Source organism: Chaetodon trifascialis, chromosome 9 (genome assembly GCF_039877785.1).
Source record: "Chaetodon trifascialis isolate fChaTrf1 chromosome 9, fChaTrf1.hap1, whole genome shotgun sequence".
Classification (NCBI taxonomy): Eukaryota; Metazoa; Chordata; class Actinopteri; order Chaetodontiformes; family Chaetodontidae; genus Chaetodon; species Chaetodon trifascialis.
The window spans coordinates 18,858,946-18,877,421 of NC_092064.1; the positions used below are offsets into that span (position 1 = coordinate 18,858,946).

Genomic DNA, 18,476 nt, shown 5'->3' on the forward strand with positions numbered 1-18,476 from the left:
AAAAGTCCCTCTATTATAACGGCGCCTTCAGATCAAATGCAACGATAATCAAATGAGTGTTAATGATAGAAACTGAGAAATGACTAGTGTAAACACAGGTGTCTCAGGGGTCTCTGGTGACATCTTCTTACATTTACATATTAAGATGGATTGATTGATATTGATAAGGAGGGGTGTCAGAAGAGTTTTTGTACTTTCTGCATGTGCTAAGAGTGCTGTGGACACCAAACACTTGCTGCATGCTGAGGGCCACAATGGGCACATTACTGCAGTCTGAGTCATCGCCCCTTCCTTTATGGCCCCCCTCTCCTCTCTGCTATGTGTGGCATGGCTTTAGATCCTTTTTGAAAGAAAGGGAGAGTTTTTATTTTGCTCTGCACAAACACTGCATGAGAGACAGCCTCTTTTCACTATGCTGCATATCTGCAACCACATCTACAGTGCACGATGATTAAGTTCAGTGATTATTCTGATGTTATATCAAAGAGGTTGTTGTCCCTGCGTAGGGATTAATCACTAAATGCATTAATGACTGGGCCGCCTATGTAATATCCAGATTAAAAGAAGGTAAGCTAGATGCAGAATGTTGTTGTCTTTCATTTCAAAAAGCTTTGTCTAACTGCTTTAAGCTGTAAAACCAGACCACGAGTACAAGCTGAGTTTGGATAATCACTCTTATTGTGCAACGTGTGATCATCACAGATCTAAAATTAAAGTTATCATAGGGAATGTGCTGCTGGGAACTGAAAGCTAACTGGTGGGCACATTATTTTCCAGTTTCTTCTTCCACTGACCAGCCTTCAATATTGATGTCATGTGTTTATCTTCTGAGGTAGGACTGTGGTTTTGCCCATTTCCCTTCTCAACTGAGCGTCCTCTGCATGCATGCACACACACACGTTCACACACAGGCACCTCACACTGACACACACTTCATGAGTGTCCAGGCCAACCTGACCCACCCTGTCAACCCCTTGCACTGAGCCCATTGACTGCTGTCTTCCCAAGAACACACTCTCACACACATTTCACACACCTGACAGTATAACAGCAAATAGTTGTAAGGATATAACCCTGTTTTTCATGCAAGATACCTCACTGTGCTTCAGCATCTTACTCACTTGGAGTTATTATCCGCTGTTCTTCTGAATCAAAACCAGGACACACTGAACTTCATTAAGTGTGGCACTTACAAAGTCTGTTTTTTTACCATTCACTCAATTTGCAGCTGTTTTGAACGCAGTCATGAACAGGACAGGCCATGCTAACATCAGCCTCTCTCTATGTTATGTGTGTGTGAGTGTTTATCTGCTGTTGATCTGCAGCGCTCTCTCTGTTCTCAAAGAGCTCTGTGTTGTGCTGTTGCTCTGACATGCAAAGAAATTCTCTCTTAACTCTGGTACAAACTCTCCACGTGGTCAGTTCCCACCGAACGCCGCTCGCCTCTGCTTTGTTGCTCCCTATTGGATAACAGCACAAAACCGTTTTTCCCGATGCTAATCGCTGGATTAGTATCATAAGGTCTCCTTTGCAGATCAAGAGAAAGAATGTGGCCCTAGAAAAACACGAATGACAAAAATTAGGTGTGCTGTAAAGGACAATTCTGTTTTATTACACTTGGCCATCCTTTTTGCTGATTAGACATTGCACTCCCATATTCATAATCATAATTCTTGGGATCTAGGAACAGGGCAGTGTCACTGCAGTGGACTCTGATGGGGCAAGAAACAGTTTTTAGCCCACAGCTGCTTTATACTGTATGAAAACTTCCTCCTATATGTCACTAAATCTCTGCAGCAATCTGAGGGCAGCGGGACAGACATGTTGATAAATCTGCACCTTCTGATTGGAGATGATGGAGAGCGCAGTGCCGTTAGGTACGACCATCCACTGTGTTTACTTTCATCAAATCCCATGCAAATGACACCTGACATAACAGTTAGCCCATACAATTCTACACACAGCAGCCTGTTCAGTTATAACTTGCTACCTGTTGTTTATGCAGGAGATGACAGATTAGCTGTTCACCCATCCTGAGAGTCACGGCCTCCTTTTCAGCAAGTGGCAATCAAGCAATCGAGTGATAACTGCATTTTTGACCCTAGTTTGAATCTGCTGATACATGCAGACCTGGTGACTGGCGTGTTGTAGTATGATGCCATCTGTGGTTTTTCACTTGAGCGGGTCGCTCACAGAGATCATGACTTGGTTTCTAAGGTTGTGAGTTCAAGCTCTGGGTGATACAGAATAAACATGCCAATGCCTCCTCGGGCTGTGTGGTGCTGATTAGAGACACATGATTTCATGCATATTTTTAATTTAAGAAGTTTTGAATAATTCTTCCAGGCAGTTGCGCTGATGGACCCTCGTGTATTTATCATTTGTTTCCTTCCCTCTTCTGGTTGTTTCTCTACAGATTCATTTAGCTTAGCCTGTACACACGGTTTGTCGTCGGGGGCTTCCATAGCACAGAAGTTCGACTTGTATTTCATGAATGCACTGCCATTTCTGTCACCTCTTGTAGTTGAGAAATACTTAGTGCAGCTTACGGTAGATCAAGCCAGCCTGTCCATAATTACTAGCTATTGCTGTGTTGCTGCATACCGTAATTATGTCTGATCCAGCTCTTATGTTCTCTTATCTTTTGTTTTAGGCTGTGTGTGTACTTTCACCAACATCACATGGGCATCTGACTAAACAGACCAGATTTTCTGCAGGTTACTCAACATGATCACAATGTGCCTTTGGTGGCAGAGGTTGTGAGCTGAATGCCTGGGTGATGCAGAATGAACATGTTATACCTACTCAGGCTTTGTGCTGTGTGAATTAGAGACACTTGACTTCAGGGTTTAATGACAGTTCTGCTGTTGCACCCTCCCGTATTTCTGTATTTCTTTTTGTCACCAAAAAGTGCTGATAAACCGGAATTATCCTTTCACACAGTGGCGACAGATTAGCTTTGTGCATTCTCACAAATTGCCATCTGAGGATCACAATCTTTGCTGCCGCTCAAGACTCAAACCCTTCATATCTCCATCTGTCATCCCACCTCTCCGTCGCTGCCACAGACTCCTGGGCTCTGGGCAACATTGTGCCATTTGAATAATCAAATGTCTTTGTGTGGAATGAGCTATCCCTGCAGAACACCGCCAACAACAAGGAGATACCAGGCACGGTCAGTCATGCAAAGCTGTTCCACTACCATGCAAATATCGCAAAGAGAGAGAGAAAGAGAGACATATACACACTGATAGAGAGAGAGAGAGAGAGAGAGAGAGAGAGAGAGAACTGATACATGTCGCTGTGGGTACAGCCCTTTGAAAATAGACACCATTTCCCTTAAAGCGGTGAGGTTTTTTAGATAAAGTAATGATGACCTCTGTGAGGTTCGCAGTGTTTGGCTGAGGCCGCTGCGCTTGAACATCTTGCTTGTTATCTTCACTCAGTCATCAAATGTCATGCAGCCTGATAAAGGCCCGGTTTGTTCTTTCACTTGCGCATCCACCTGACAGTCATGCTAATTGACTGGCATTTATTCATGGCCCAACAAGAGGCTTGGGCTGATAAGCAGAGTGTGTTTGCTCAGTCACTCTGAGAGGCCTTTTAATAATCCAGGCAGCAAGACCAAAGCTTCCTCATCACATTAGATCAATACAGTGGATGAAACTGTGGCTGTAGATTGTAATTCAGACCAAATTAAGCCAGAGTCCTCACCTACAGCGGTGTTGAATGAGGAACTGTGTTGTTTTCACACCAACAATACAACCTTGTCTCTCACACTGGGCCTTTATCTGGAAAATCAGAGCCAACTGTTACTTTACAATGTGTGTGTGTGTGTGTGTGTGTGTGTGTGTGTGTGTGTGTGTGTGTGTGTGTGTGTGTGTGTGTGTGTGTGTGTGTGTGTGTGTGTGTGTGTGTGTGTGTGTGTGTGTGTGTGTGTGTGTGTGTGTGTGCAGAATACATGTGCAAGAGAGTGAGGTAAACAGGAGGTGGAGTGTATGGTCCCATTCCCAGGGCCAAACTCTTCTCCAGGGAGAGAGATAAAGAAACAGCCCCTTCCAAAACGGAGGTGGAAACAATGGCCAGGACAGGGGCTCGCAGTCGCAGCTGTGTGTGTTTGTGTGTGCGCGCATGATCACTGATATTTCTTTGTGTTTTCAACCATCTGATTGAAGAACAAAAGAAACTTCTGTTCTCATTTCTCTTTATTTACAGCAGCTTAATCAGAGGGTTTCTTGCTAGGTACAGAAATAGATGAAATTTTACATGCCGGGTGGTGATGCTGCCGCGCTAGCTGGCATCCTCTGACCTGCCGGATTCGACACCGCTCACTGGCTGTTAAATGTGTCGTAACTCATCACAGATTAGTCCACAGACATGCTCAACAATCAAGTAATGTGACCACGACCGACACTGACAGGACTCAACAGGTTCTCGCTTGTGCACGCACACTGACACACACACACACACACACTGTAACACACCCACTGACGTCAACACAAATGCAGTGCATCTTGCCTATGACGAAATACAAAAAGTTGTTGGTTTAGGGAGAAACCGTTAAGCTGACACACCTTTTGGCAAACTGGGTGAAGGGGAAACGCAAAGCGTAAAAACGCGACCATGCGGCATGTCAAATGCACCGCTCTGTGGCTCCTTGTGTTTTTAAAATTTCATGGCTTAACCTGTCACCAATGTCTAATATTCACTGGAAAATATGAATCATTCCAGCTGAGGTAACCGCTTGACAAATGAGAGGAGAGGATTTTTGACTCACCACGTCCTAGAAAGTGGGACATGATGTATTGTCCTTTGTTGTCCTGTCTTGTACAACCAGACAAGAGTGTGAATTCCCCCATACTTTTCCACTGACTTGAAGTGCGTGCACAAGGTCAAACAACTCAAAGAAAAGGTGAGAAAGAGTGGAGGAGTGCAAAGAGGGGGGAAAGTGGATGAATGGGAGGTGGGATGAGGGGAGGAAGAGGAGGCAGAGCGTGAGAGGAAGTCCGTGATAAGGCAGGCAGAAGGGGCCGGAGATGAGCAGATAAGGAGAGGAAGTACAGGATCTAAAAAGGAGGTAGAGAAAGGCACGAGAGGAGGAAGAGCAGGAGGTAGTTCATCCAAAGACAGTAAGAGGAAACAGACGTCAGAGGCTTTTTATCCCAGGAAACAAAGAGGAGAGGAGAGGAGAGAAGAAGGAAAGGAAAGGAGGAGAGGAAAGGAGTCATGTATTCTGTTTGGTAACTGAATTTCCGTTCATTTAGTTTTTTCCCCAACTTTATTATTTACTCATAATACTGGAAAATAACTTATTCACAGACTATATATATTTTCAGGAAACACCTCACAGATCATCATCGTTACGGGTGACAAAGCATCCAAGTCTTGTTTCTAAGTTTCTAAAGAACAACCAGAAAAAGAAGAAGGAGGTCAGTGAGGCCTGTCCAACAAAACACCAGAGCACCAGAGCTGCATCATGGTTGAATGGAGACAGACCTTTGGTTTCCAGGCCGCACTATTAGGTCTTGTTCCATCAGGAGGAGGCGGGGGTTGGGGTCGGCTAAATGGGATTTTGGCGAGCACTGTTGCCAGGTGCGTAGTGTCAGTGTAGAGTCAGGCGAGGCTTCAGAAAGGTGTAGGAAGTATGGAGTCTCGTTTGTGACTGATGGTGGATGTCTGGCCTGAGAGTGTGGGGTTAATGCTCAGAACAGGACACTGCAGACATAAACTCTGGGTTGGTGTTGGGAGTTGAAGCCAGGGGAGAGTGTGCGCCTCCACAGAGAAGTGAATGGAAAAACGTGTCAATGGAACACAAGGAGGGAGCCTGTGAATAAACAGAACTGGTGACTCACCCTTTCTGGGATGGGAGAGATGACCGTGGGCGGGGGTGTGGGGTACCGAACTGCCTTTGCTGCCCCTCTAAACACACCAATGTAGGCATTCATGCGTGCACACAGGGTCCAACTCATGTGTCGCACTCAGTCGGCTGGACCTGGACAAGCTGTCTATTGTCCAAATCTCCCACCTAAAGCTGCAGCTCCTAGCAGGGCAGGAGCTCTGTATTTAGGGGATTGGGGGGGGGTTGCTGAGTGTGTGGGTGTGGGTGTGACTGGTTTAACAAGGCTTGAGAAAGATCAGGCTCTGAGTGTCTTTTTGTTTGTGGGAATGAAGGTAATTTTTCAGATTTTTTTTTTCCTGTTGCAAAAAGTAAAACTACAGGTGGACGAGACACCGACAGCAATGAGCAGCTAGAGTTAACTGAGGTGATAATAATCTTTAATAATCTTTCAATAAGCTAATAGATAAGCCGGGGAGATGCCAATAAGGCCAATCATAACTTCTAAACAATCAAACTTAATGCTGCAATAAACCTGTGGGTTATTATTGGTTAAATCAACCCACACACGTTCAAATAACTATTTATGCCAGTTTCCTTTCATTTTCTCTTTAAGTATCTTTCAAATCAGGTATTATTCCACACGGTGTGATAGATCAAATTATAATTTATGGCCTTGTTCCAGCTCTTCACTGTCCTGTCGCTGAAACAGCGGACTGAAGATGTTGAAAAAAGTGAAGCAAACCATAAAAGAAAGCCAAGAAAGTGAGTCTTTCTAAATTAGATGCTGTGGAGCTGGAACCACAAACTGGTACCCAGTGTATATTTGGAATAAATCAACATTCCTCTGTCTGTGCAGAAATGCAGAAAATGTGAAGTCTGTTAGAAGCAGTTGAGATATAACCTTGGTTGTTTATTAATTGTCCTTAATTCGACCTTGCTGCGTGTCAAACTGACCTTTCTCCTTCCTGCCTTCCATTTGACGCCTTTCCTCACACCAGCATGTCACCGCAAGTGCGGCGTTATCCAAAAATCCAAGGGCACACACACATGCACACAGGGAAGAATGCATGGGAAGAAGAAACATCTTTTGTGCTTCTGCTAAAGTTGTCAAAGCTCTCCAACCTACCAGTCCGCCTTTGCTGATGCCGACCAATTAACTCCACTTCCACATTCATTCATTCATTCATTCAAAGTGCTGCAGCTGACCAATGGCCGACGTCAGTGTTGAAATCACAGTCAGCTGCTCAGTTTCAGCATGTGTTTACATTCAGTGTGAGGTGATGTTCTCATCAGTCAGGGATTGGAGCATTGCTGTTTTTCAGAGGTGCAATGAAGCTTCTTTTCTTATATATTTTCAAATTTTAAGTATTTTAAAAAGTCCAAATCTAAATGTAAAGACGTCTTAGCCCTTGCTGGTCAATCATGGGGACCAACAAAAAGCCTCCCAGTGTTAGTGTCTCCTTGTCACGTGTCTTTTATTAGCTGCCCAACACTGTTATGGTCTCATGTGATTCAAATGTACAATGAATCTGTGCACTTGATTTATACAGCAAAGAGGGTTTTTAGAACCATGTGATTACGCCCTCTCAGGTAGTGTGAAGCAGCCGCACGTGTTGTTTTTTTACCGGCCAATCAGTTGAAAACTATGCGAGGAAGGAACTTTGAATTTAATGACAAGGGCGAAGCAAAGGAAGAGAAAGGCATAAGAGTATCAAACTCCCAGCAATGAACTCTCTGACCTTACACAGGCAAGTAGTTTTAGTTTGTCAGAGAAAACACAAAAAAGAGGAAGAGAAAAGCTGAACTATGTGGTTGCAGTTAACGTTTTGATGAAGGTCGGCGCTCCGACCATATCTGCTCCCATCATGTGGAAACAGAGCTGGAAGCGGAGTCAGATCCATCTCATTTAATCAAACCAAGCAACATGGCAGAGAAACAGTCCTATAAGAGGGGAAGACAAAGACTGTTGTGCACAAAAACAGATTAGTGGAGCGGGTAAGCTGGCTGCAGAGAGCTACCAGTATTTCTTGGAATAATTGCGATTGTGGCGAATTTTACAAAGCTGCTCTGTGGAAATCTGCTAATCTGATAAAAACACATGGCCTGCTCAAACACCAGTGTGGGTTACTGTGATCTCCTGTGTGTTCAGCTGTACATGCTAATGGTCTGAAATGGTCTTTTTGAAAATTAGCTGTTGTATACGTTGAATAAATTAGCACTGACAGTCGAGTAAAGACCTTATTTCCCATGGCGCCCATTGCTTCCTGTTGCAAAGAGGATGTCAAAACTTCAGCCCCCTCCCAACACTGCACATGTTTGTTTTGAAGTTTTCATTTTCAGTTTAACAAAGGAGATATATTTGTTTGAAGTTATTTTTCCAGTAGGTTTTTACCACCTGAGAAACTCACACAAAGTCTTAGCATGTTGTGCTGGAGGAGCAGCACCCGAACCTAGCAGAGCCTGCTAATATTTTGATAGCTTTGTCCATTTTTGGAAATTATACTTGTGTTTCAAAGTCAACTGCCGTCATTATTTAATGATAAAATGCCGAATGCCACATTTCAGAAACAGTTACATGATTTGCAGAAGTTATGTGTAAATGTAATGCTGCTGCGGGCGAACAAAGTAAAAACATTCTGCAAAATCTCCAAGTTGTAAAGAGTCATTAGAAAAAGGGAATACACACACACACACAGGAAAAAAACAAACCAACAAGGCAGTAAAAGTGTTTTCTCTCGAAGGACCGAAACACTGACGATTATTTAAATTGTTTGAACTACAACAAAAAAGGTCTTATGTACGTCCCTGTCCCTCAGCCAGGTCACACAGCCTTTGACATCTTGGGCAACACAAAGTCAGAACTTGAAAGTGATCAGTGACGGCAAAAGAAGAAGAATAAAGAAATCAGTGAAGCGAAGAGACTAAAACGGGCTTGATGTGAACAGTTATTTTGGCATGAAATGCAAATGTTGCACTGAGGTGAAAGAGAACATCACAGGGAAAGCTTACAGGCTTTGCCCTCTGACAGATAGATGCATATTGGGATTTATATATAGATTTATATATATATAGAAAAGGTGTTCCTCAACAATTAGATGCTGATTTCCTTTTGTTTGACTGCACATTGAGACATGTGCTGCAGTTATTGACCTATACCATTGGATGAACTGAGTGTGTCCCAGTCTCAAACACTAATCCCATCAACCATCCCTCTGCTACTCTGCTGTGCTAGATGTGGCATGACAAAGCCAAATTGAACAGTGTTCTCTTCCAACTGCGTGAGGGGAAAAATGCTAATTGCTGTAATTAGAGCGGAGCAAAGTTGTGACATTTTGTACATATCCTCCCAGCCGGTCCCAGTTCACTTTGTCTGCTCGCTTATTTGAACCCTTTCATTTACCTTTAAGAATAGTAGAGTGTAAACAAAGGGTTTTGTGGGAGACCAGGACACAAAAACAAAGAGCGAAAGAGAAGAAAAGCAACCCAGACTGGTCATCTGACGAACAGCTTGAAAACAAATATGTAATTGTTCATGTGCAGCTTTCCACCTGGAGAAAGCAGACGCCCAGTTTTCCTCCCCAGATCTCACACACACACATACACACACACATGTCTTACCTTGGTGTCGACAATGGAGCAGGCAATTTGTTTCACATATGCCAGGTCAGCAGTCTGGGGCATCAGGACAGACTCTCTGGTCAGGCCAATCTGGATGATGAAGGACACCCCAGCTGGTGTGGGAGGCAGCGAGGGCATCACAGCCCCGCCAGGACCCTGCCCCGGTGTCATGTCCATCACTGGAAAACCACCCAGAGCAGGCGTAGAGGGCATGGATATGGGGGTCCCCTGCTGCATCACAGCTGAGGTGGGTGGTGAGGAGCCCCCCGGAGGAAAGAAAACCTGGGCCAAGGCCCCTGAGGACATGCAGGGGCTAGCGTTAGCCATTCAGAGTCCTCTCTTCTGTCCGCCTGAAGCTGTCAACATACACGCTCACAAACACACGTCCAGGTGCAGTTTAGCGTTCTCCAGTCATTCGAACAGTCTGAGTGGAGGAGAGAGGGTACGCACACACACACCAACACATGGACACACACTGAACATAGAGCCCCGGGTTCCTCTGTGTCCTGTGTCCACCCCCTCCCAGTGGATCAAGGAAGAAATCCCTATCCAGGAAGCGCTCTTTTCCTCCTTTCGGCCACTTCTTTCACGCTCTCTTCGTCGGCAGGATCCTGCTATTGCCCGAGCATGACAAGCAGTGTGTGAGAGAGACTCATAAAAGAAAGACACGCTGAGGAGAGGGTGGGGTGGGGGTGGCAGGGGGGTGGAAATACCCTCCTCCTCCACCTTCTTCCCTGTCTCACCTCTCTCGTCCAAAGGAGTTGCTCTGCAGAGGAGAAAGTCCAAACCGGATTGTGAAACTCCCAGCCGTGGGAGGGAAAAAAAACAAAAAAACAATGCCAAACTTTGTTGTGCTCCTCTCCAGGCTGTGTTACAAAATGGCCTCCTTAAACAGGAAACTGTGAGAATGAAGGAGAGCAACAGACTGCACTGCTTTTACGAGTCTTGCCCTGTTTCAGTTTCAGCCCCAGTTCAGTTTTTTTGTGAAAAAGCACTCAGAGAGAGAGCTGTCTGAGGGTACCTCCCTCTCCCCCTCCCTCCTGCCCTTTCCTCTGTGCTTTTGCCACAGCCAAGGAGGAAGTGACATGACTGACGCAGCCTAAAGCCAATCAACGCTCAGATAGACCCGCCTTTTGGCTCCCTGCTCCCAGGCTTCTCCCTCCCCCCTTTCCTCTTTCTCTCTCCCTTCCTTAGTTTGGGGCTATCGGTCTTGTTTGCTCCCTCCCTGAGTCAAGGCCAGCAAAAGATCCCCTTACGTTGCCTGAGGGGGGCAGCTCCAGCTAAAACACCCTCCCATCTCTTCTTCATCTTCCTCTGACTGCATTCACCTCTTTCTGTCCCTCTTTGACACTGTTTCCTGCCCTATTTTTCCTCTCTAGCACCTTTTCTCTTTGCATTTTTAAGTGACACGCCTCTGCCAGACTGCAGAGTAGAACCACACCTATTGCAGAGCTGTTTTCATGCAAAGTTGGCGGCAAGTTTCAGTGAAATGGGGAACTCTCATGGTAAGTAGGGTGATACTTTGCACACACCAGAACGTGCAAAATGCTTCCAAATGAGGCTGAGTCACCGTAATGATCAGCATGACTGTGACTCTGCACCACTGAGCTCATACTACATGAAGCATGCTGCCTTTGGTCCTGAAAACCTCCCTGCACAGTAATGCTGAAACTCACTAACCACATTAAGTTCATCATCTTCAGCTTACCTTCTTCCTAGGGCCGATGTAACATGCTCATTCCTGTTAAGGGAGCTAATCACGATTTCCAATTCATTAAAACAAATTAACCACAGGCAACTGCACTCTTCTGAAATGCTGTTGTGATAAGAGACCTCCATAACTCAAATAATCTGAACAAGGATTCTACGTTCCACCACAAGAGGGCAATGTTTGGAGTAGTTGGATATTCATCCATCCATTATCTATACCGCCTATCCCTTTCGGGGTTGCGGGGTAGTTGGATATTGAATAATTAATTCCCAGGTAGAGATGAAGTCATTGGGCATTTGGTACCATTTTGTTTGAGAATTGGTCACATATTACAATGAACATATAACCACAATCAGGTGTAACATGATGGTATCAAAATATGTTCTATTAAGAGGGAAACAAAATATCAATATTAGCAGCCAAAAGCAGTCTAACACATGCCAAGTATGCATCTTTTTGTTTGGCTAAAAGGTAAGCCATATTTTTAGCCAGATGCTGAACTTGCACAGCTTTTGCATTGTGAAGATTTTATGAAAAAGTGGAAAAAAGACTCTTATGAGTGCACAATTGGTCACAAGGCAGAACAGCTGAAGCTGGTGGGGATAAATTAACCTTTGATTCTTGGTGGTAGCTGACACGACGCCTGAGGGACACGAAGGTGACATTTCATGAAACCAAGCCAAACAAACTGTTCCCAGTTTTAGTTACTAAATGTGATTTTGGATGGCTGCATTCAAAGGGGAACTCAGTTTCCCAGAAGACTGGCTGCAGGACGATGCATGAGAAAGTTCAGTCTTGACTTTAAAAACTTGTTGACCTCAACTCAGAGATGTGTTTTGCTTCTTGTTGTTTTATTTTGATGTTTGAGTCTCACTCTGCAGAATGATGCTGATGTAGAGTTTGACACTAAAAGGCTGAAGGAGGAAAGTTTCTCTGTGCTCAACTTAAATCTTAGTTTGACGTGTGCAAACAATTCCAAAACGTTGGATTGCTGTGTAAAATGTGAATAGAAACAATGAAATCATTTCAAAACTGTTAATCGACAATTTTACAAAGTGTTCCTGAGTCCATGTACTATATGAACCTTGTTCCATCCATGTTCATGAACGACTGAGCGTGTCCAGGATGCCCCTTTCATACCCAATCATGATGCTATCACCTGTTACCAATGAGCCTGTTTACCTGTGGAATGATCCAAACAGGTGTTTTTGCAGCGTTCCACATCTTTGCCAGTCTTTAGCTGCTCCTGACCCAACTTGTTTGAAACGTGTTGCTGTATCAAATTCAGAATAAGCAGATATTTACAAAAATCAATGAAGCTGATGAGGTTAAACATTCAGGATAATGTCTTTGTACTGTTTTCAGTTGAGCATATGGTAAAAAGAAGGATTAATAAATGGTCACGTTGGGTTTTATTTATGTTTTTACACAGCATCCAAACGCTTCTGGAATTATGGTCGTCAGTGTACCTTCTGTTAGATTTTTTTTGTCTAACAGTTGTCTTGTTGTCCTAAAGGAGTTTCTCTAAGTCTGAGAAAATGACCCTGATGATGTCATCAAGGTTATCCTGGATGTGCAGAAATGGATCTCCATTTTTATTTATTTGCCTCAATCTTTTTTCTTTTTGCTTTTCATGTTTATATGAATCAGACATGCTGGTAATGGAGTTGTTGATGTCTTAACAAAAAAAAAAAGTTCTGAAGTCATGTTATTACTCATGGAAATATCAGTCAAATTTTATTTATTTTTTTTAATTCATTTTAAGAATGACTTTTACCTGTTTTTGAATTGACCTCTTGTGATGCCTGTGGTGATGCTGTGTAAAATGTAAATAAAAACAATGAAATCATTCGCAAAAAATCTGAAGTCATGTTATTACTCATGAAAGCATAAAAAAATATGTTTTTATTTATTTTATTTTTTTTATTCATTTTTTGTACAAGAAGGATGACGCAAACCGGGGCGGACTGGGACAAAAAAATTGGCTCTGGCATTTTGGACCATACCACATTCGATAACGCACACCTTTTCGGTCTTTTCAGTCTCTTGAATGTGTATACAACTGTGCAACTCTTTAAAGCCACGTACCTTAAGCCAGGCAATGAGTTAATGGGAATCAGTGAGAGTGCACACGTTAAATACTTCCAAAAAGTGTAATTTATTAACACTACAGAAAAGTACACTCCACCACTCCATCACAGTAATGGATCTTTAAGCAGAATTCATCATATTGGGTGTACCCATGTGTTTCAGGGAGGAAGAAAAGAGAAAGAGAAAGAATGGAGATGAGAAATGATGGATCAGATGCTAACTCTTCCAAGAGTAGTACTCAATAAATTGTGAACTAACCCAGTCCAAAAGGTTGAATGTAGCTGAACTCCTGAATGAACTTTGAACTCTGTGTATGTATGTTTTGTATGTATGTTTGAGAGATAAAAAGAGAGAGATTTAATTATTGGTCAGTCATCAAGATAAAAATAGCAGTGTAGAAAGTGAAAACTTCAGAGGGATGACACATGAATGAGGGAGAGAGAAAGAGAAATAATAGACATGGTTGATTGATCTGATTATCATTGTTTTCCAGACAAAGCAGTGCTGAATAAAGAAGGCCTGTGAACTTGGGCAAATCCTTAAAAAAAGAAGACATCATCCTGTATGTGTGTGACAGATAGAAAGAGGATGAGAGGATCATCTGTGTCTTTTGCATTACATTAACTGTGAACTGACCAAGGAAAAGAGATGCAAGTGAAGTCATCCCCTAAAGGAATCTATAACAAACAAGTGAAGGCATCCTGTGTGTGTGTGTGTGTGTGTGTGTGTGTGTGTGTGTGTGTGTGTGTGTGTGTGTGTGTGTGTGTGTGTGTGTGTGTGTGTGTGTGTGTGTGAGAGAGAGAGAGAGAGAGAGAGAGAGAGAGAGAGAGAGAGAGAGAGAGAGAGAGAGAGAGAGAGAGAGAGTGTTAACATGGTTGAATTTTGCGCACGAGGCTACGCGCTGTTGCTTTGTTTGATCTTTGTTTTTGTGTCAGCCGCACAATATGAAAACTACAATTTCAGAAATTTCCCACTTAGGAGCTCATGCCCCTCACGGCTGCGCATGGATTGGCTTTGGACTATTACGCAGCAGAAAAGTGGACGGAATCGATCCATTATTTGGAATTGAGTTTGCGCTTGCGCCGGCTTCTTAGGGACAGCGTGAGATACTGCATGCTGCACTGTAGCAGCAGCAGCACACATGAAGAATCGTCCTTTGCAGGAAACCGGGATCTCCGCGTCTACTGGCACGTTATGATGAGAGCGTCCTGTCAGAAGAAGTGCAGAGCGCACTTCCCCGCGCTGCAGTTCCCTGTCCCCGGCAGACAGATCCTGGAGGACTTCAGAAGAAGGTCCCCCCACAGGTATCTGCACTTTGCGCACTTCAGGGTGAGACACTCTGTTTAAGGACACCTTATATCAATACCTCATACCCGTAACTTCATCATCACCCCTGACAAATGTTTTTAAAACTAAAATTATTGAAACTTCTACACAGAATACTGTACAGCACTGGTATCAGCAATCATCATTATTATTATCATCAGTGTGTGTCCCGGGTCGGATCCAACCCGGGTTGTCGATATTATTATTATGTGTGTGTGTGTGTGTGTGTGTGTGTGTGTGTGTGTGTGTGTGTGTGTGTGTGTGTGTGTGTGTCCCGGGTCGGATCCCGGCCTGGGACACACACTGATGATAATAATAATGATGATAACAGCTGGGCCGAGTCAGCTTGAATTAAAGGCATGAATCAGTTTTTCAGCATCGACCCGGTACCTACCCGGGTCCGACCCAAAGACACTCTGTTTAAGGACACCTTATATCAATACATCATACCCGTATCTTCATCATCACCCCTGACTAAAGTTTTTAAAACTAAAATTATTGAAACTTCTACACAGAATACTGTACAGCACTGGTACCGGTCCGTGGGCCATTTGGTACCGGGCCGGGAGACACACACTAATAATAATAATAATAATAATAACCCGGGCCGGGATTCGACCCGGGATCTGACCCGGGACACACACACATTAATAATAATAATATCAACAACCCGGGCTGGATCCGACCCGAGACACACACTGATGATAATAATGATGATAACAGCTTGAATTAAAGACATGAATCTGTTTTTCAGCATCCGACCCGGGACCCGGTACCTACCGGGTTGAAACTTCTACACAGAATACTGTACAGCACTGGTATCAGCAATCATCATTATTATTATCATCAGTGTGTGTCCCGGGTCGGATCCAACCCGGGTTGTCGATTATTATTAGTGTGTGTGTGTGTGTGTGTGTGTGTGTGTGTGTGTGTGTGTGTGTGTGTGTGTCGGCCTGGGACACAAACTGATGATAATGATGAACAGCTTGAATTAAAGGCATGAATCAGTTTTTCAGCATCCGACCCGGTATCTACCCGGGTCTGACCCAAAATTTTCTGTGAAATTTCCGGGTCGGTCCCGGCAATGTCCCGGGAATTTTCCGGGTCGGTCCCGGGTAAGTTCCGGGTCGGTCCCGGGAAAGTCCCGGGAAATTTCCGGGTCGGTCCCGGGTAAGTTCCGGGTCGGTCCCGGTAAATTTCCGGGTCGGTCCGGATAAGTTACCCGGGTCCGACCCGGGACTAGACCCGGATCTGACCGGGACAAGCACACACTAGATAGAAGAGAGAGAGAGAGAGAGAGAGAGAGAGAGAGAGAGAGAGAGAGAGAGAGAGAGAGAGAGAGACTAGTTAGCGTCGGAGTGTTGGAATCCTGTCAGAAAGGAGGAAAGCAGTCCAGCTTACTGCAGGTTTTACTGCATGTCCCTGTTCAGTGTCGCCACCACCGCTGTCATCGGCCACGGGAGCTGATGAAGACCCTGACGTGGCAAACATATCAGAAATTTTGCGCATTTGGCAGCGTTGGCTTGAAGAGCCAGGTTCTTCTTGTCTCGCAGTTTCTCTGCACCTCCTTTTCATTTTCTCTCCATTTTCGAAGATTTTATCAGATTACGTTACGGACGCAAATGAGGGGAAGAGTTTCATGATATGGGCGAGATGAGTTCCGTCAAGTGTCAGTGAAGAAAATAACCTTTGGGCCGCAGACCAGCGTGTGTCGATGGTTATGAACAAAGTCTGAACAAAGCGCTGACTTTTATTTATTTATTTATTTTTATTTTTTTTCCGATTGCATTATGCCGGCTAGACCAAAGCGAAAGGGGTTGGTGTTTAACGATGTGATTGGGCCAGCCCAATGTCAGTCGGGCCGTTGATCGACTGTCTGGTATTATGGGCAGGTCAGACCAATTGAGCCAGCGCAATAATTTAGAACAATCAGGCTATTTTACCGGAACTTTTTTTATTCTTTTATATAACTTTTCCTACAACACTTTTTAACGGACATCCTGCAGCCATTCAGAATCGAGTATACCATGGTATAACAAGGAGTTATACAGTCTGATTGAGTTACATTTACACAATTTTACTTATAATTTCAACTGATTCATAATCAGAGTACAACTACGTTTTCGGAGATGTTAATCAACTATTTGGATTGTAATTGTGATGTTTCAGCGGAGCAGTGAGTGGGTATTTGTGCGCTACTTACGCATTCAGGCAGTCTGCAATACTTCGCCGCGCTTTCTCTCGTTGTTCTTTAACTGTGGCGGTGTTGCCTGTCTTTTTAATTTGGTCCTTCACCCCCTCGTAGGCCTCCATGAGGACTTTTGCCTCCGACGTGGAGAAATACGCCGCTGTAGTTGCCATGGTGAATCGGTGAATCTGTGATCGATGGCGGGGTCAATTTGAGGAAGCCGCATGCTTATCCAGGATAGGTTTCACCTGGCTTGTTGAATCCGTGTCTGCTCATCCTGGCTTGGTCTTTGTGCAACCGATTAAGCCTGGGCGCTCATGTTTTGGATAGGTTGAACTCAGCTCAGTCACTTCCTGGATGTCTAAATCCTACTTTTGTGCAACGGCCCCGGGACACACACTGATGATAATAATAATGATGGTAACAGCTGGGCCGAGTCAGCTTGAATTAAAGGCATGATCTGGGATCGGGATCTGACCCAACACGCGCGCGCGCACACACACACACCATTAATAATAATAATAATAATAATAATAATAATAATAATAATAATAATAATAATAATATTGAATAACATCAACAACCTGGCCGGGACCCAACCCGGGACACACACTGATGATAATGATAATGATAACAGTCAGCTTGAATTGAAGGCATGAATCAGTTTTTCAACATCCGACCCGGTACCTACCCGGTCCGACCCGAAACTTTCCTGGATCGGTCCCGGGAAATTTCCGGGTCGGTCCCGGCAATGTCCCGGGAAATTTCCGGGTTGGTCCCGGATAAGTTACCCGGGTCCGACCCAGGACCAGACCCGGATCCGACCGGGACAAGCACACAGTCCAGCAGTCCAGCTTACTGCAGGTTTTACTGCATGTCCCTCTTCAATGTCGCCACCACCGCTGTCATCGGCCACGGGAGCTGATGAAGACCCTGATGTGGCAAACATCCATCCATCCATTATCTATACCGCCTATCCCCTTTCGGGGTTGCGGGGGGCTGGAGCCTATCCCAGCTACATGGGCGAGAGGCGCCAGCCGATTGCAGGGCCACATGCAAAGACAGACAAACATTCACACTCACACCTACGGACAATTTTTTAGAGTCATCAATTAACCTAATGAGCATGTTTTTGGTCTGTGGGAGGAAGCCGGAGTACCCGGAGAGAACCCACGCATGCACGGGAAGAACATGCAAACTTCACACAGAAGGGCGCCTGACCCGGGGATCGAACCGGCAACCTTCTTGCTGTGAGGCACGCGCACTACCTGCTGCGCCACCGTGCAGCCCTGTGGCAAACATATCAGAAATTTTGCGCATTTGGCAGCGTTGGCTTGAAGAGCCAGCTCTTCTTGTCTCGCAGTTTCTCTGCGCATCCTTTTCGTTTTCTCTCCATTTTCGAAGATCCTAACAGATTACGTTACGGACGCAAATGAGGGGAAATGTTTCATGATGGGCGAGATGACCAGCGTGTGTCGGTGGTTATGAACAAACTCTGAATAAAGCGCTGACTTTTATTTTTTATTTTTATTTATTTTTTTTTTTGCCGAATGCATTATTCCGGCTAGACCAAAGCGAAAGGGGTTGGTGTTTAACGATGTGATTGGGCCAGCCCAATGTCAATCAGGCCGTTGATCGACTGTCTGGTATTATGGGCTGGTCAGACCAATATTTAAAATAAAAAAAAGTGGCCCAAATAGCAC

At 44.5% G+C, this 18,476-nt stretch overlaps 1 protein-coding gene across 2 annotated transcripts in view; it reads right to left on the reverse strand.

Moving 5' to 3' along the window:
• The window catches only part of prkd2 (protein kinase D2), a 35,656-nt gene extending 25,237 nt beyond the window's left edge, over nucleotides 1-10,419 (reverse strand). Inside the window, exon 1 of one of the 2 annotated variants that reach the window (XM_070970783.1) lies at nucleotides 9,458-10,419. In XM_070970783.1, the coding sequence (XP_070826884.1) occupies nucleotides 9,458-9,784 (327 nt within the window). In that variant the 5' untranslated portion in view covers nucleotides 9,785-10,419. The remainder of the gene's footprint in view (nucleotides 1-9,457) is intronic. The other variant, XM_070970784.1, reaches the window with a different exon arrangement.
• Between the last annotated feature and the right edge of the window lie 8,057 nt (nucleotides 10,420-18,476).